Source organism: Seriola aureovittata, chromosome 18 (assembly GCF_021018895.1).
Source record: "Seriola aureovittata isolate HTS-2021-v1 ecotype China chromosome 18, ASM2101889v1, whole genome shotgun sequence".
Classification (NCBI taxonomy): Eukaryota; Metazoa; Chordata; class Actinopteri; order Carangiformes; family Carangidae; genus Seriola; species Seriola aureovittata.
The window spans coordinates 11575706-11595000 of record NC_079381.1 but is presented as its reverse complement, the minus strand read 5'-3'; the positions used below and the strand labels follow the sequence as shown (position 1 = coordinate 11595000).

The window sequence follows — 19295 nt, the reverse complement described above, 5'->3', positions numbered from 1 at the left end:
CACATACACACACACATGCATGGATATATTTGGTACATACAAGGTGCTTTTCATGCCATAAAGTTGTTCCTCTCCTTGTAGAAAGAGCTCACTCTCCACAGTTCACAGATGCTCATGAACTCGTCCTCACTCTTTAAACCGTGCGTCATTTTCAACACTGCGAACAGTCGAACATGCGTCAACCGCGTCGCATGTCTGCATCCTCAGCACATAGTAACAACAGGATGCGCTGCTGCTCCTACACATGAATGTGTTGAAAGTTACACACACTATTCAACAGTGACTGAGTAATTTCCATCTGTCACTGAAAAATCAGTGAAAGGGAGAGAAACTTACGTCACAAGGGAAGAGACAACTTTGTGGGATGGAGAGCCCCCCACCCCTCCCCACAGACATACACCAAACAAATACCTAAGGAGTGTTTGATTTACAGTGTGTGGGCATCGCTAAGACATATCCAGTCTTTTCACTGTGCCCAGCAAGGTAAATCAATCTCGCCTTCATGTATTTGAAGAGGACTTTATTTATTTTGATCCAGTCTGCACCAGGCAGGAGTCAAAATAGGATTTTTGTTTTTCTTGAGGTGCACTTGATTTCACAGGCTCATAAAAAAAATGGTGCAGAGAAAGCAATTCAACACCCTGTCTGGGCAAGCGCAGCATCAAGCGCTCCTAAAGTGGAACTGAAAAAAAAAAAAAAAAAAAAATCTAAGATAGTTTGACCCAGTCTGAGACAAACACAACACAGGAGGGATCAAGGCAGGGCTTAGTCAGAGCATTGTGGTTGGTAAAAGAGGAGCATTCCTATACTTTTATATGTAAGCATTTGATTCATGTCGCCCAACACACCAGGCTGCTTGAGTTACTACTTCTCTCGCCCCATTCTGCTACTGTGAGAATCAGCACACAGCCTATGATATGCAAGGCGAGCTGAATCGGACGAAGCTGTGTATGAATGAGTGCGGTTACATGGGGTTTCAAAAGATGGTTTATTATATGTGGGGCCCCACTGGAAGTGAAATAAAACACACTAAAGAGCCCTGTGGGTCCCTATGAAACACAAACTAGGTAAATATTTTCCTCATCACTTTCCTGTAAAGATAAAATCCTTCCCTCAAGAGGTATTAAGTAGAAATGTCAAATGTGTCTGCTGTGGAGCAGCACCAGAACATCTATCTCACATTACCCCTGAACTCATCTGGCCATTATTGCAGCGTCGCGCTCCCTCTGACTAATGCATGTAGTGGTGTATCGGTGTGTGTGTGTGTGCGTGTCTGTGTGATGTATAATGGTGTATCTCAAGGTCTGTCAGTGTGGTCCCAGCTGCATGTGGGACCACTCTGCTGCTAGTGGATCATTATGGTCTTTCTCCTCTCGCTTGTCCTCCCACTGTTCTCTCAAACACTGTGCTGGCCGCTCCCTCACTCAGTGCTCTTCTTTTATCATTATCTCCTTCTGTGTTACTGACGTCGTCTTCTCCCTCAGTCTCATAAAAAAAAAAAAAAAACTCTTTGTTATCTTTGCTATCTGTCCTATCTTTGCCACCGTGTCTACTTTAATTTACTGTCACAGCACCCTCCCTCCCTCTGTGACCACAAAAAGCAGCGAGCAGTATCTGGGCTTAAAGGGCACACATGCATGCAATACGTGTGCATAGACGCAAGTACAACTTATATTGAGTAGAATGATTAACTGTTTGTGAACCTGTGAGAAATATGAAATAAAACACATTCACAAGGTGACTGTGAACTTGCTGTTAGCAAGCACTATTAACAATATATAGATTACCTAATTTAAGATCAGAAGGCATTATCGATCCATTTAACAGCAAATAATCAAAGCTTACTGCAAGAACTGACAGCTTTTATACTCAATAAGTGTGTGTCCACTTGTGCAGGACTTTGTCTTTCATACATATTTTAACCTCCTAGCATGTTGCTAATAACAAGGCAAGTTTATAAAAGAAGAGGTGCTTGACACACGACAACACAGCTGTTTTTTTACGCCTGTCAGTGCGTGTGTTAATGTGTACGAGTATTGGCCGTTTAAAATGTAACCCTGTTAGACAAACTGTGCCCGCATCCCTCCACCTCCAATGGTGCCTGATGAAATCTCAGCATTTAAACGTCTAGTGTGACCGGTGTCTTTATCTGTCAGGTACAAAATATGACTGTGCGTGCGTGCCTTTTCTTCCTTGTGGCTGAGCGAACGTGTGTGCATGCCTGTGTGCTCTTCTTGCTGCGCGAGGAGAGAAAATAGAAGCAGTCTTCTCCATCTTGCTGTGGCACGCGGCATGATGTACGGCAAACCTTCGTGCTATCTCTCATCTCTTTCTGAGACCTGAGTGTCTAGTTGGACGGGAGCCACAGGATGGATGGGCAGCTTGCTACTGCTCGGTTATTGATTCCCTTGGCCTGCTGGCCTTGCTTCCCCATCCTGCCTCCCACCACCAATTATAACCAGTTCCTGCCACCCATGAATACAGGGGAGGGGGGTTGGGGATGTAGGATTGCTACTAGACTGAACACCAGACAGTTCCTGTGTGTTTCCGCTCTGGTATGTGTCCTGTACCTGTCGTGTCTTGTGTCAGCATCAGTTAATGAGGTCAAACCTCTTGTTTAGGGAAATAAAAACAATCAATTTCTACACAGTGACATATACATATACAATATAGAATTAAACTGCCTGTGTGTGTGTGTGTGTGTGTGTGTGTGTGTGTGTGTATATGTCTGCTGGAGAGTGTGTGTTTTCCTATCTCTGAGTTCCTACCTCGCCCGTTCTTCTCCTGCTCCTCCTCTTCCTCCTGCACTTCCTCCTCCTCCTCTTCATCCTCCTGCTCTCCTTCCTCTCCATTCTCCATCTCCCCTTCCTCCTCTTCCTGCTCCTCCTCCTCCTCCTCCTCTTCTTCCTCGTCTTCCCTCATGGCCGGTGAGGTGAGGGTAATCTTCAGTGTGAGTTTGGGCTCTGTTGTAGTTTGTACCAAGATGGCTGCCTCGGGTAAGGAGCTTGCGACCTCATATTTCTCCTCTGTCAGCTTCTGTCATGTGTCAAACAGATATAACTGGTTGGTCAGAGGCCAACGTCACAACATGACTGTGTACAGATGGAAAAGAAGAGGTAAATAAATTTCTCTTGCTGCTGCTTTCAGACGATGCAGCATCACCAGGTATGAAAAGAGAAATATTTTGAAGTCAAAAAAACGTATTTCTAAATGGGAATACTTTGGGCCGCAGGATGTTAAAGATATCCTGAGCTAAACTTTTGTCCACACATAACAAAAAACGCTCATGCTCAATGCTAAAATACTCATGCTATATAGTTATATTTGTACCACGACTGCAACATCACATGTATCACATGCAAAGAGGCAAATGGACACATGGTACAAGGACAGGTTACTAGTTTAAAGCCTCTCCTAAAGATGGAAGGACAAATAAGCTTGGACCCTTCAAAAGCAATCTTTACAGAAAAGATGTATGATACAATAAAACAGAGGCAGAATAGAAAAATATAGAGGTTATTGAATGACCTTAATATTTTAAAAAGGGCTACTTAGGTACAGTAGCACAAACCCAACACAGATAATGACAATTATATCATAAATAAATATTTTACAAACTAATTATGAGAAGGTATGATGATACATCTGATGAAGAGAAGGGAACAAAAAAAAAAAAAAAACAGTGAAAGGTGAAAGCTACATGCGCAAATCCCCCATTATGAATTTTAGACACAGTGCAATGATTTTAGGTGACTGTGTTTATGTGTCTGCCTCTAGCGTTTCTCAGAGTCACATATTCATTAGTGAAACTGTCTGTATGTGCACTATGCTTCATTCTTAAGGACACTAATGGCACAGAAATCACTTCAACATTCATGCAACAAAATCATCTGCAATAACTTGCGCTCTTTCTCACTTAAACAAATGAAGACACATCAACACACACATCATCCCTCGTGCAGAAATAGGTATATGCACAGACTCACAAAAAAAGTATGAAGTCATTACTGACCATAAATATTGGATAAACACAGCATAAGTTGTGCAGTGGCCCCAAGGAAGTGTTTGTGTAATGTCTAATAAGTGGCTGTTTCTGCTGCTCTAGCTCTGTTTGTGTGTATTTACTTGCATTAGCTACGCTGTTGGGAAATAAATTTGTTCATACAGGTACATTATGGGCAGCCACCTTCCATGTGGGGCTAAAAAAAAACTGATCCTCAAGTTTTGTCATGTATTTTGGGGATAAGACTTTTCTGGGTTTCTGGGTTACAGCTGGGGGTAGGGTAAAGGTTTAGCATGTGGCAGTTATGTGCAGGGTGAGGGTAAGACCCCAGGTTATTAAGTCATGTAGCGTCGTCCTTAGTGGCAAAAACAAGTGGTTTGATGAGGCGGCTAAGGAGAAAATCTGAATCTCCGATGACTGGGCCTAGATATTGGATTACCTCCCTGCCCACACACACAGACAACACACATACTTTTACTTCCTGTCTCTCTCCCTCTCACATCACTTCGCTGCTAAAAGAAATGAGCAGAGAAGAGGCGCAGGGCCAGAATTTATTCAATAAGAAATTTCTGCACTAGCCGGCCAGGTTAGGGAGTTCTCATCATGCTAGAAGTTATGGCTCCTAACTGATCTTAAGTGAATGCAAAAGCTCACCTGGCTGCCACTATATATCAAATTATTTATATGATTTGCAAGGAGGATTCTAATCTGCAGGAGTTTAAGATGAAGAATAATGTTTAATCCCTCGATCTCATGCATTACAAGCAAATAAGTACACAATTCATGAATCACAGCTTGTAAAAAAAAAAAAGAGATGAAAAATATGTCCTGCATGTTTGTGCCTGCATTTTGTGTGTGCGCTCTCTGTGTGCTGCGGGTGTTTCGTAGCTTGTGTGTGTACATGAACGTCAGGAGCTCCACTTCTGGGCCATGACTTGTTAATGAGGAAACGTGACACTGAGGTAGTGAGGAGAGTATTAATCACATATGACTCATACATACTAAAACACCTCTCAACTTATCACTTGGCGGCACTGCTGTCTCTTGACTACTTATGCCAAAGCTCACAATGCTTCTCTCTAGGCTCACACATGAACTTGAACACATGGCAACGTGAGTTGGACAATTCAAGCAGAAACACTCATAAAATGTAAAAGTCGTCAAAATAGCTGTGTTTCTGATACTGGAGAGGAGTGTGTGATAAAAAATACTACTTCTTGAGGTTTGATTTGGCAGACTAAGATGCATCTGTGTGTGTTTGTCGGGCAGAATTTTTGTGACCAAGTGTATAAGAGAAAACAAAAGAGAGAGAACGGGAGACGACGTTACATGGCCTGAATGCAAGTGTGGGTCTGTGTGTTTTAGTGTTTTGTGCCTCTCACCTCTATCTGTGTGGGTAAATTGTGACAGACAGTGTCCAGCAGTGTCTGTGTAGGTTTGTCTCTGCACATCAGCACCAGCTCTAGGTCCATGTCGCCTTTGATCAGGAGGCCTTTGGCAACCAGGCCGATCCTCATCACTCCACACAGCACGCCACCACCGCTGGACTCCCTGTGTTTAAAGGAAAATAAACCATAGGTAACAATAAAATCGTACACAGGTTTTGTCTATAAGGACGCACACATTTCAATTCATAGCTGAAGAACTGGAAAGGTGGCATTTTACAGGAAAATCTGTGCTTGGCTCTCAACGAGTTAACGAGATAGTATAAAGATCTAAAAGGAAGATGACCTTGTTAATGTATGGCTTCAAAGAAATCACATTAATATCCTAGTCCTATCCTACACTCAATCCTAATTACAATTTTGTGACACATCTAATAAATCAAATTTCTCTGCAGGCAAGACGGCAAATCAAAAGGGGTTGCCAACTTCATTAAAAACAAACAATATTTCAACATAAATCTATATTTCATGTAATAATATCTTGTATTTTAAAGGATTAAAATAGAAGGTGCCGGTTAACATTGCAAAATAAGATCTGACAAGGCAATTCAAGACTTAAATGAGAAGTAGTGAACCCTTAATAAAAAGATTCATGAAGATAGCCGACCATGGAGACTGTGCCCAGAGACCGTCAAGTGGTTAAGTTCATTTCCTCCAGAGCCAAAAATGATTCTGCTGCCTGGGACTGAGTCCTCGCAGAGCTTCCTCTGAGCTTCTTGTGACTGGACCACACCATTTGTGGCATGAAAAAGACTTCACTAGTTTGTCTTAGCACTAAAACCACGAATCACTTACACCAGTAAATTAATCAACAGACAATTGATTGACAACAAAATGAGTAGCCCTTTATTTGATTCATTTATCAAACAGGTCTGTTGCCAGCTTCTCCGCTGTGACAAGTTTTATACCTTTATGTTTTATATCTGGGTGCAATTAAAAGAGTTGTTAAACATTTTGAGGAAATACGCTCATTCAATTCCTTTCGACAGATGAGATGAAGTCTCCCTTGGTTGCCTAGCAACTTCAAGGTGAAGACAGCTCCCAGCCAAGTAATAGGTTGTCACATAATCCCACATAAAACCCCAAATTGTAAATTTTAAACTTTGGTTTTGGTAAGGATTAAAGAGACAATACATAACAGATACTTCATGTTAATTAGTCACATTTAGATGTATGAGTAAGCTGTTTTATTAACTTTGAATAGTGGTATTGATCTTCTCATACAACTCAGCAATATAATCATAATTGTGTACTTTAACACTGTAGATCAGACATAACAAGTACGAGGTTCACATTCTGTGTCATATCATGTTTCTGACATTTTATAGACTAAACAACTAATCTATTAATTGAAAAAGAATTCAAGAGATTAATTGATACTGAGAGCAATCATTAGCTGCGGCTCTATAATGCGTCACTACAACCCTACCTGTAGCCGTCATTGGATTCCTCAGTTTCATCGCCGGGCTCATCGCCAGGGTCATCCTCCTCTGTGCTGTCTGCTGGTTGGCTGTTGACCTGGCTGTGGACGTCGCTGCTGCTCTGATCCAGCCAATCAGAGACGTGTTTGAGGGCGCACTCGACAGTGGACACCAGCGTCTGAACTGCCTCTAGCTCTTGAGAGGAAGGGTAGATGGTGGAGTGTTTAGCCATGACATGGCGGTCATCGTTACTAAAGGAACGGAAGGACCTCTGAAAGGGAAAGTTAGAATGAGAAATAGCATTTAGTATATTCTGATTAAAACTGTCTGGGAACGGTTAAAAATGCACGCATACCTGTACAAAAACACACACACACACACACACACACACACACACAAACACAAACATCTTTGTCTACAGCAACAGCACCACTGCAGAGAGACTTCATAAAACAGATTGAGCTTTGATCCATCAAATCAAGCTTTGGTCTCTCTGTTGCAGACAGACTTCTTTCTATCACACACCTAAAATTACAAAAAAAAAAAAAACATGAAAAAAAAAAAAACACACACTTGTACAAACAACTGTACAACAAAAAAGCACCAGAAAGACGCACCCTGCCACTTCCTATCCCACAAAACGTGTGTACAAATGGCTTTTTGTGTGTGCAGGAGTGTGTGTTGCCTCTCCATGCAGACAGAACATATATCTCTTTTAGTGGAAAGAAATCAATTCTTAACTTTGCGACAGTTCCTGTTTAATGGCACTGACCCTGACATGCATGTATGTGCACAACCCCCCCCCCCCCCCCACACACACACACACACGCACACACAAATCTGACCATCCTCTCCACCTGTGCTAATTCAATCAGACATTGTGGCCCAGGGAATTCATGTCAAAGCTTCAGTCTTTCTCATTTGCCCCTTCCTACTCTCTGAGAGGTTTGAGGAGGAAAAAAACCATGGGAGGAGGAGATCAGGTGGGAGGCAATCAGAGAAGGGTAAACGACAGAAAGTAGAAGGGGCATGAAAACGAGAAGAAAGGGAATAGAAGACAGCTGGGGAGGGCTGTGGGAACAGTGCAGAATCTTTAAAGGGGGACAAAAAAAAAAAACTTGTGGGAGGGGAGGAAGAATTCAAAGATGAATGGGAAAGTAAAGAGATGAAGCAGAGGAACAGGTGTAACTGAGGCTTTTCTGATTTGCACTCTGCAGTTAATACCTCCCAGATGGGCCCCTGAGCTTTTGCGCATTCGTATGAAAACACCTTTTAAACTGTATGTTATGCCTTTTGCACAGCATTTCAGTGGGTGGTTGATTATGCAGCTTCATGTTAAATGGAAAACACTTAAAGTTAGATATTAATTAAACATCAGACCATTCAGTATTAACTTATCAAATTTAAATGTAAAACCGTTATTACAGAGAATGAAAGTGGCTGCAGAGAGAACAGATGAGGGGGTAACCCTTGAAAGTGCATTATAATCTATTATCACAGCTTATAGCATTTGTTGCAATACACATAATGTAAAGTCTTTGGGGCAACTGTAAAACAGATAATTAATAAATCACAATGCTTGTCAGAACACTTCATTTCATATTAATTGCAGAGCTTTTACAGCTCGCAGCAACACCACTTCTGTTCTACCCTCAGTTTTAATTCTCCTTTACTATCTGCACGGCTTTTGTCTCACTGTTTACATAAAAATCACATCAACCAGAGTTTTGAGGTCACTGTGGTTTTGGCTTTTTCATCTTCAACTTTTCTCTCCCACCAGCTTGATCGCTATCGCTCAGTTTCGCTGTGCCTATCACTTCCTCTCCTCACTCTACTACGTCCTCCGTCCTGTTTTAGAAATATGAAGATGTTATATCTGAGAAAAACAATTAAGATTACAAGCTGCTGTTCACACCATCACTTGGTAACCTGAATCTGAAGGATGAGGTCCTTTTTTTAATCATTAGGGGTTATCACACTGCGCTGGGGAGCCTGAGGTGCATAACCCAGTTCAACATGAGGAGGCTGCTCTCAACAAGCTGCAAAGTACACCTGCTTATCTCTGAAACCCACATTTCCCTTTATTCGCTACACACATACATACACATCTACTCAAAGAGAAACGCACACCAGGCATGATAACCGACACACACACACACAAACACAAACAGCAGAGAGTTGACCTTTTCACCGTAGTATGGATAGTGTAGCTTGAGCACTACTATCAATCTACTTGAAATCCAAGGACCACGTACACACATACACACACACACACACAAGCACATATATGTACACACACGTGAACACACACTTCATCCAACTCCTAATTGAACTGGTGACATTCTCTTTCACCGGAGTGAGTGAGATAAAGCCATTAACAGAATGGAGGACAAGCACTACACAATAACTGCAGCCTCACTGCCTGTGTATCTCTGTGTGTAGAGTGTGGCACAAACATTTGGCAGGGTCGGATGCTTCATTCCCACTGGGACTCAATTGTCATTCTCCAACACCCTGGCAAGGCAAACTATCGTGACAGAGAGTGAATTTAGAAACCCTGAGTATTAAAAACCTATGCAATCTGTTTATATTTTTCTATCATCAGATCATTTTTGGACCAACATTACTTGCATGTGACATTTTCAGACGATTGATACTTTGGTGTAACTTGAAATGCTGAAATGCTTCATTAGTGCTATGGGGAATTTGTCCAAAACATTAAGCCTCCGTGCAACAGGACCAAAAAAAAAAAAGTCCATACAGATCCCATGGTAATAGTGCAGAGGATTACTGGATTGGCAGAAAATGAATCTTGAATTTTTCAATTTTGAGGATTTCCTACTTTCCTCTACTGTATATGACTCAAAAATGTATTAAAAAAAAAAAAAGCAATTTGATGATTTTTCACATCTTTTGTGACTAATTGAAAAATAAGAGTCACATTAATCAATAATGAAAGGCAATCCAAATGACCACTGGAGGGAAAAAAAAAATCACTTCACTCTTCCTTTATTGAGCTATGAGTCATTTTTACTGTCAGTGATTTTTCACCTCTTCTCTTTTATAGAGGAAATATTATATTTTGGCTTAAGTGAAAAGCACTGTATAAAAAAAAGGTGATAACTGTGTAAGTTCGAGTGTGTGTATGTGCATATGTGTCTATGTGCAAGTGTACAATGCGGTGTGTGTCTTTTATACTTGTGCGCCTACTCAGAGCAGTGTTTAACAGACCAACAGTCGCAGATTTTATGAGCCGTTGCTAATGGGAGCCTCAGCAGCCATAAACCCTCACTGTGAGGAGAGTGGTCTGTGTATCTATGTGTGCATTTGTCGGTGCTACTCGACCATGGGGGAGTTGCTGCCTGGCCTCTCTGATCACCATGTAAATCAGAGCAGTTAAGGAGGACCCAGTGACAGGAATCGACCTCCTCAGGCCAGCATGAGCCCAGATAATGTTGCAGACATTTAGACAAGCAGTGCGGCGAGGAAGCTACTGTAGCCAAGGATAGGAACAGATGCAGGACTTCACGGATTCACACTGATTTGAGAGAGAGGTTGAGTGACATATCAGGATGAAATTTAATTCCGCAAGTGCTCTGTGTTGAAGCTCCTCAAGTTGCTCTCATACCCTCTTCATCCTGATTATTGTTATCAAGCCTGTGGCACAATGCTCTGGTATGCCATCAATGAGAAGCTGACACTACATACAACACACACAAAGACACACACTCAATCTGTTACAGACGGCTGTGGTCGTCCTTGAGTTGCGCCCTGACCTCCACACAACCTGGAGGTCAACTGCACAATATGGCCCCCAGTGCGTGTGTGAGAGTGATAGCAATATAAATCATAAATGATGGTTAAGCCACAAAGGATCTCTTTCCAGACGCTGGGAACAACCCTCAGTGTCACTGACATAAAATTACACTGTGTCTCATTTCAGCACTGTGACCTAATGCTGGTCCTCGGAAGTGAAAATTAAGACCAGAGGTCTTGTAGGGCCAAAATTAATAGTGCTATGTCTCCAAGTTCAATATATGATATGGTGTAATGGCCATAGAAAACTAAACTATGGAAACATTGCTACAACAAAAGTAAGTAATTATTTTTCAGGACATGTATGTCATTATTATGCAACTAAGTACAAGATAAACATAATTTTAGCACACTGTGGAAGGAAAACCTGGACACACGCCTACATTTTGGCATGGCAGTCTTCCATCCAGGTCAGACAGTCTATTTTCACAGTTTGAGGATGAATTTAACATGTAGCTCAGAAGAAAAAGATTCCACTAAAGCCCAGACATCCAAAACCACGGATAACTTTGTGAAAAAGCTAAATATAAAATATATAGAATCAGTTTGAGGGAAGCAAAAAAATAACTTCCCATCTACCAAGAAATCAGAAACAGACATGAACATATTTATTTATGAAATCCCAGCTGTCTGAAAGCCGCTGGCACACACCATGCGTGCTTCTCTATACAGTATACCTTCATACGCCATTGTTGCATAGTGCTTTTAGACCACACACTTACCAATTACACTCCATTTCACGGTCCAGTGAGGCCCACCAGCTGGCGGGCCTATGTTACATAACCACATTACACAGCATTTACAAGTCGCTGTGTACTAAACTAATGTGCACACACATCCAACACAAAAAAAAACAAACAAACTCCAAAGCAAAAATCCCACAAATTTGTTAAAATTATGAATGTCGTAGGCACACAAAAACCAATGTCTTACATACACACACACACACATACACTCATTACTTCCATCACTTCCATCCTTCACCCCATCCATTCTGCCCCTAATGCTCTGCAGTAAAACAATTTTCGGTTCAGGGTGCTGTGGTTAGACATGCACCCTGTCAGTGGCGGCTCCTTTACTTCAGAATCAAGCAGAATCCAATGACTTTCCTCTCCTTCGCAGCCTGTCTCTCTCAGGCTCTTCCTGTCTCATCCTGTCTCTCTGTGGCCATCTGCTATAAATTACATGACCCAATGCCAAGGACAAGACTCGCTGGAACAGTATCAGCTGTGATTGGAGGGATACTCTACACCCGTGTCTTTGCTAGAGACGTGTTTAACAGAAATCTATCCATTACCTTTTTACCTATTATTTAGCATTGTACTTAATATGTGTGTGCTTATAGGTAGTGCTCCTGAGGATGTGTTTGTGTGCTCTTACTTTTAATAAATCAGGCACCTAAAGTCTGTGCTGAGTGCTTAGATGACAGCACACACAATAGAAAGTCTTGTGAAGAGGGAATGAGAGGTGAGGATGCAGAGGAAAGCCTCTAAAAAGGTAAACAAACAAGGGAAACAAAGGTGAGAAATCTGCAGAAGGAGATGGAGGAAGATGACGAAAAAACAGATTTTAATATTTCTGGCCAGCAGCAGTAGAAAACACTGCTACACCTTCGTCACAAAACTGTGCTAAAAACCAAGAAAAACAAATCATCACCAGGCAAAACCATTTTAGAAGTGATATTTGAGACAAATGTCACACATCTTCAGACCAACATGAAACTGAGAAGAGTCGAAGGAGAAAAGAAAATTCAAAAACATGACAAAATAGGCGAGGAGTGATGGGAGCAAGCAACACTGGAAAAAAAACACAACTCAGTGCTGTCTCTGTAACATCCAGCAGCCTAGGGGAGATTGCATTAAAAATTCATCCTGTGATTTATCTGCACTCTGCTTGGCAGGTCGGCCCGGCCACAATCCTCTATCCTGTTTTATTGTGCTCCCTCTCTTTCTTGCTGTCTTTCAGGTTACCACGCGCGCAGTCAGACAGTCACACACACGCGTGTGTGCGCGCAATGGCAGGGTGCGCATATATCACGGCTGCATGACCTGGCGGCAAAACAACAACCGCGCTGGAACCTCTCTACTGTCCTGATAAACATGAGATAAAGAAGGGAAACATGGAAAAAGAGTACAATACATACAGATCATGTCATCATCTTCTGGGATGACATTCATCAGCCTCCCCAAATTACAGTACCCAGTTTACATTGCATTTTGCAAGGAAGAGATTGTTTTATCTGTGTCCTTTGCTCCCAGTAATATGTCGCTGTGGTTTAAAAGGTTTATTGCCTGCCTGTAAAATATTATTGCCAGACTGCTAAAAGCACGTGAGCTGACATTGCAGTGTTTCTGGACATTCTATTACAGTACTGAGTGTGGGCTTGTCTTCATGAGGGACAATACCAGAGCACAATAAAATGAACATAAAATGATGTCATGTGGAAGAGCCTGAAAAATGTTCTAATGAAATATGTTTCCCTGTTTCGACAAAAGCTTTTAAAACCTTACAGATTTTTTTTTTTAAAAAAGCAATTCAATTATGTCTTCTATTAATTGTACAACTAAGAGTATTTTATATTCAACACAGTATAAGAAGTGGAACTAAAACAAAAAAAAATTCTTAACATTTTCCGCAGTGTGTCTCTCAGAAACAAAGGAGTGAACTCTACAAGGACCGAACTATACAGCAAGCCAGACAGATACAAAATAGTCAACCCAGAATGTATTATGTGAGCATCTGTTGGCGTATGAAGATGCAGACAAATACAGTGGGCATGTGTATTCATTAAATGCAGAGAGCTCAGAGGAAAGTCGATGAAGAAGCTGTTTGGTGTTTATGCGGTTTACGCTGTGACACCCTCGCCAAGGTCACCCACAATATTTGCTGCATCACCATAACTCAAGACTAATCACAGTACTGTGTTTGCGATCTGCACGCGCACACACACACACACACACACACACACACACACACACACACACACATATACACACACTAGTCTCATTACCCGTGGTTATTTATGAGCTCAACCATGTACCATCTTCTGCAATGTCCAACCTCAGCACCTTCGGCAGCGTCTTGTTTTCGTTCGATCTCTCTCACTCATTCATTTTCCTCCTCCCCGCCCTCCTTTCCTTCCCTCCCTTCATTCTTTCATCCTCCCCCTACAACAACCCACTTCCACTCTCTTCCTCTCTGTGCTCATTTTTCCTCCTTCTTCCTCTTGTTCTACTTTTTAATAATTCATCCTCTGCTCTGCCCCCCCCCCCCCCGGGGGAAAAGCTCCCACTGTCACAGGCCAAGACCATTAATCAATCCCTTGTCTTTCTCCTCCTCTCTACTTCTACCTCTCTCATCTCTTAACCTCCCTCCTCTCCTCCATTTCTTCACTCTCCACTTCTCTTTTGGCTCTCCGTATCCACTTTTCATCCCTCATGTTTCTGTACATCATTTATGTTTTTGTGGTCTTATCTGCCCTCACTTGTCATTCTCCCCCTCAACTGCTCCCTTTGATCTCTTCAGCCGGCCTCTCCTCCCCCTAAACAGAAGTCCTTTTTTTTTTTTTTTTTTGCATCTTCTTCCTCACATAACATCCAGCTTGTGCTGTTATGAAAAAAACAAGCCTCATTTATTCTCATGTATATACTCATTCAGCTTTAATGATTAGACCAATGAAAAACAGGTAGGATGTTACACATTCATTCCAATCACAAGTTGTCCTCAAATAAGAAGAAAAACTGCTAGAAAACCTACTGATCGACCGATAGTAATTGAACTGATTGCTCATTTCACTCTCTCTCTTAATCACCACTCTCCTTCTTTTCAACATCACCCTCCATGTTCTTCTTTTTGTTTCCTTTCATTGTTCTTCCTCTTCTTCAAACCCGCCATCCATTCTCTTTCATTCCTCTGACTTCTCCTTCTCCTCTTTTCCCCAGTGAGAACGCATAACTCTCATCTCCCGTCATCTCCCCAAAACACAAAGCTATACAGTCCCCGTCTGCACCGGCTCTTATCTTATCCTTTCTCCCTGACGTACACACTCTGCTGTCATGTCTAGAGCCAGTTATCAGATTGAACTCTCGCACCCCCGCAGTCTGCAGGACGTTCCCCGCTCTGTTGTGGGTGATCCACGCGCGCAACCGTACATACAAAAGCATTCCACGCAGCAGCACCAACAGACGGAGAGGTGTATTACCATGCCTGCAGGAGGAGTGGTCGCGCGTTTCCTTCCTTCTGACGCCCCGCTTGCTTGGAGTTTGCCGGGCGCGTGGTGGGGTGCGGAAGCGAGGTTACCGGTCAGGATGTTGCTGTCACGCCGTTTCCCCTCTTCATGTGCTCCTCTGTCACTCCAGCCACCACTCAATGAGAGGCTGTACTTCTAAAAAGAGATGGAGAAACAGAGAGAGAAGGAGAAGAAATGGATGAAAGGTTAATCAGTGCCTCAACAACTACAGGAGGAAATGTCAAGGGGAAAATTGCAAAGCTGCTTCTGCTGAAACGTAGACTTCATGAATAGCTAAATTATTAATATAACAAAAAAATTATTAATATAAGCAAAATATATAGGAAAAACAGTAGCGTGGTCATCATCTACTCAGCATCAACCCCATCACACTCAACCTGCATCTGTCAAACCCACCACCTTGATTTTCCCCCTGTATCACTCAACTCTCTCTTCCTCTCACACATGTGGTTTTCCCAGCAGGGGTGCAAGTCCCTGTCCTTGAATGAAAGATCTGACAGAATGGCTGATCAACTCATGTGGAGATCGACATGTGAACACACACACACACACACACACACACACACGCACACAGGCCTTCATTCATTTTTCATGAGCTGCCAGGGGTCCGAGGGAGGGGGATGTAATACAAATATCTACTTGTTTTCATACACTGGGTTACACACTTAAGCCTTACACACCCTCTTCCGTTCATATGCAGGCACACACACACACACACACACACACACACACACACACACACACCACACACACACACACACACACACACACACACACACACACACACACACACACACACACACACACACACAGCAAACTAGTTGACAGACTATAGGTGATAAAGACATACAGGAATATAAACAAGTGTGCCACTACATTTAAGAGAGAAAAAATATAAAGTAAAGTACATATTATATATATATATATATATATATATATATATAGATATTACACATAGTTGAGGATGTTACCACAGTGAGCACAGCGACACACTTCAGACAGAGGGAGGAAGGGAAAAAAATGAAGAGGAAAAGGGACTGATAAAACTCAGAGATGGACTTAAAATTGCAATGTGAAGTGCCTAGTGAGAGCTGGACCTTTGTGCTGCAGAGTGCTCCTTCCAATACAATTTGTGACAGTAATGTTTTTCTCTGGCATTTATTCCCTTCAAAGAACAAAAATAGAGGTGACAGTAAAGTAATACTGAAAAAAAGATGCAGAGGCTTTGTAGAAACCCAGAACACATGAAAGAAAACTGATACATAAGTTGTAATGAGTTTGTGATTTTGTAAAAAGTAAATTGTAGTCACTTGTGACTTCTACCGTTAGCTCATCTTCGGGCTCTGGACGGTAAAAGTAAATATCTGGTGCTGCTATGAAAACACAGGCCAGTTTTATCAGTTCGGAGCGAGCCGGCATGATGCACAATGTTCCTATTCACAACATGAAATGTCAACAAGTTTCACCACTGACAGTACGCAGACGCATTTGGTCACACTCAAACCAGAGCAATGACATTTGTAGAGCTGTTCATGTCTGTGTGTGTTCGTGCAGAAGTGAAGGAGTGAAGGTTCAAGGACTGCCCTATTCAAGCAGGTGTGTGTGTGTGTGTGTGTGTGTGTGTGTGTGTGTGTGTTAATTTCATTAATGAAAATTGTGATAAAATATATTCGTCCACGCAAATTTTTCCATGATGAAGGTGAAATGACGATGAGACAAAAACAAAACAATGGAAATGTTCTCCTTGAAGCAACAGAGATAAAACTGAGATTTGAAAATGAAAAAAAAAAAACTAACAAAAACTAAATGCATGATGAAAATAATGGGGCCTGGTTGCAAATGATGATGTTTCGAGCCACTTCATTTATAAAGCTGCAGAAGGAAGGAGTGATTGCTTCTAACCTCACAATAGTTTGCTGAAGTTAGATGAAATTGCCCAGACTTGATCTTCACTTAAAGTACTTCAAATGTTTACAAAGTTTCATCGACTAATTTATTGATGATTTAATCGAGACAGAAATAACAAATGTTTTCATCGACTAGATGTGACTAAAAATAATGAATGATAAAGTAGTTTCGACTTTTGGTCCCAGGACTAAAACTACAATAAATCTAAAAATGGCTGCCAAAATCAACACTTTAGTGTCAGAGGCTCATTACTGGATTTGAGTTTGATTTGTAAAACCAATAAAAACTGATAAATTAGATTAGGTAGGTACTGCACTGATGTCGGAAATAATACAGATATTTATTGGGCACAATCCATTTGAAAAGATTACAGCTCTCTGCTGTTAAACTTTGCAGAACTTTCACTGGCAGTTTTCCTTTATTTACACTCTAGCTGATAAATAACCAAGTCTCTCATGTGTAGAGTATCTCATCACCCTGAGACGACATGCATCCAGGGCTCTATCTGGATTCTGTCAGGAGACACAGAAGATAAACACACACATGACTGTTGGTCTCTCCTGGAATAGACCTGCCGGGGGATTAAACTGTGGTGATGCTGCGGCCTCTCAGTGAAAGCTCACTGGGATCCAGGGAGAACAAGAACAAGAGGGAGGGAGAGAGGACAGAGGGAGAGAGGACAGAGGGAGAGATGCCGTGAGTAGTTCGAGAAACGACGGAGAAAAACGGAACCGAGAGAGAACTGGAAGTGAGCGTGAACAGGAGTGAGTAAGACAAGGAGAGAGGGCATAACGGGCAGAGAGCGGAACAGCAAGGAGAACACGCAGCCGTGCAAAGGGGACAGAGGGGAATCGGATAAACAACCAGCGCCAGATATTGAGCTGGCCCCTCAGGCAAACAGACTCCACCAGAGACTGCTCCTCATTTTCTATCCAGCCCTATCCCTCTCTGCACCACTGGCCGCTGGCCTGCCTGCTGACAATTACCTCCTCAACACACCTGGCAGCAGCAGTGTCCGTGTCTACGCACTCGTGTTTTGCCAGTTACCTTAGAGCCAACACTCATCACCGGAGGGTGGGCAGGGAGGTGTGGGGGGGAGAGCTCTCTTCCAACTTGTCTTGGCCACTTAGGATTGTATGCACATGATTATAGTGCATGCACAAAAACACAGGCCGAGACACAAACACCCTGCCAAGAAGCATAATAACAACGTGCCAGCCCCCATTCGATTCTCATTATCAGAGCAATTCAATGATAAACAACACCAATTCCCTCCCTTTGTTTCTCTCTCATGGCACTTTCCTTCTCATTTAAAAAAAAAAATTTTAATCAAGAATACAAGAATGAAAAAATACTGCGCAAATTATGGTTTCAAAATATAATAAAAGAAAATAGAACGGTGTTTGAATCAAAGCTTAAATGAAGCCACAAATCTAGAAAACAATATGTGGCCTACAGTATGACCGCCCTTCTGTCTCCCACTGGGACTGCAGGCGACTGAGGAGACCGTGTTTTCACAAACTGTATCTGTCCATTTGTTCATGAATCCCTCCGTGGCTTTGTCTTCCTTGGGCACACACTGACCAATTATTACATTTCTCTCTGCATCCACCCTCTTTTTTGTATACCTCCCACCAGTATCCATTCTCCACTCTTCTTCTTCTCACTTAGTCACACCATCCTGGTGGGCCATTAATGTGTGATTGTGTGTTTTTCTCCAGAGACGGAGAGAAGAAAAGGGGGAAAACTGGCAGAAGACCTGCCTCATTAATGCTGGTGGTGGCTCATGGACATTAGCATGTTGCAAACACACACACACGCAGATATCCACATGGCACACAAACACGCATACGCACAGGCGTGTGCACGGACACCATCACCGTCGCCTCAATTTGGTCCCATAGTTAGTGAATATATTTGTCCTAGAAGTTTATGCGCGCCCACACACACACACACACACACACACACACACACACAAAAACACAAACACCTGTGCTGTGTCCTTCTCCTGCCTGCGCCAAGAGCTGGTGATTACATCCTGTTTTCCCTAAGGAGATGAAAGGAATTGGGCAGAGGATAAGAAACGAGGGATGGGAACTGATTGAAAGATGAAGGAGAGACAGTCGAGCTGGGGAATTTGCTGAGATGGCTCTGAGCAGCAATTTACACCTTTCTCATCTGATAACCATCAAATGAAATGAACAGTGGAACAGAAAAAGTGAAGAGACAGAGGATTGACAAAAGCCAGAGAGAGAGAGAGAGAGAGAGCTAATTAGTGTTGGAGGAGCTTATTTTCACAATGTATTCCCTTTAAGACTTCTGATTTTCTGCTTAATATTGTAATTAGATTATCAGACTTCTGCATCATTCTGCTTTCGAACTCCTTAAAATGTAGTTGACTGCCACATTCAGTGACTGTAGCACGGTTGGAAGTGAACAGTTTCAGCCACCAA

General features: G+C 42.2%; 1 protein-coding gene across 4 annotated transcripts in view; it reads right to left on the bottom strand.

Annotated features, from left to right (window-relative positions):
- The window catches only part of strbp (spermatid perinuclear RNA binding protein), an 87632-nt gene that overhangs the window by 22404 nt on the left and 45933 nt on the right, over positions 1–19295 (bottom strand). For all 4 annotated transcript variants that reach the window (XR_008830258.1, XM_056402967.1, XM_056402968.1 and 1 more), the window contains 4 exons: positions 14887–15069; positions 6878–7140; positions 5386–5554; positions 2769–3036 (listed from right to left, as the gene is read on the bottom strand). Coding sequence is in view for 3 of the 4 variants with exons in the window: in XM_056402967.1 (XP_056258942.1) it covers positions 2769–3036; positions 5386–5554; positions 6878–7140; positions 14887–14889 (703 nt within the window). In the remaining variant the exon portion in view is untranslated. The remainder of the gene's footprint in view (positions 1–2768; positions 3037–5385; positions 5555–6877; positions 7141–14886; positions 15070–19295) is intronic.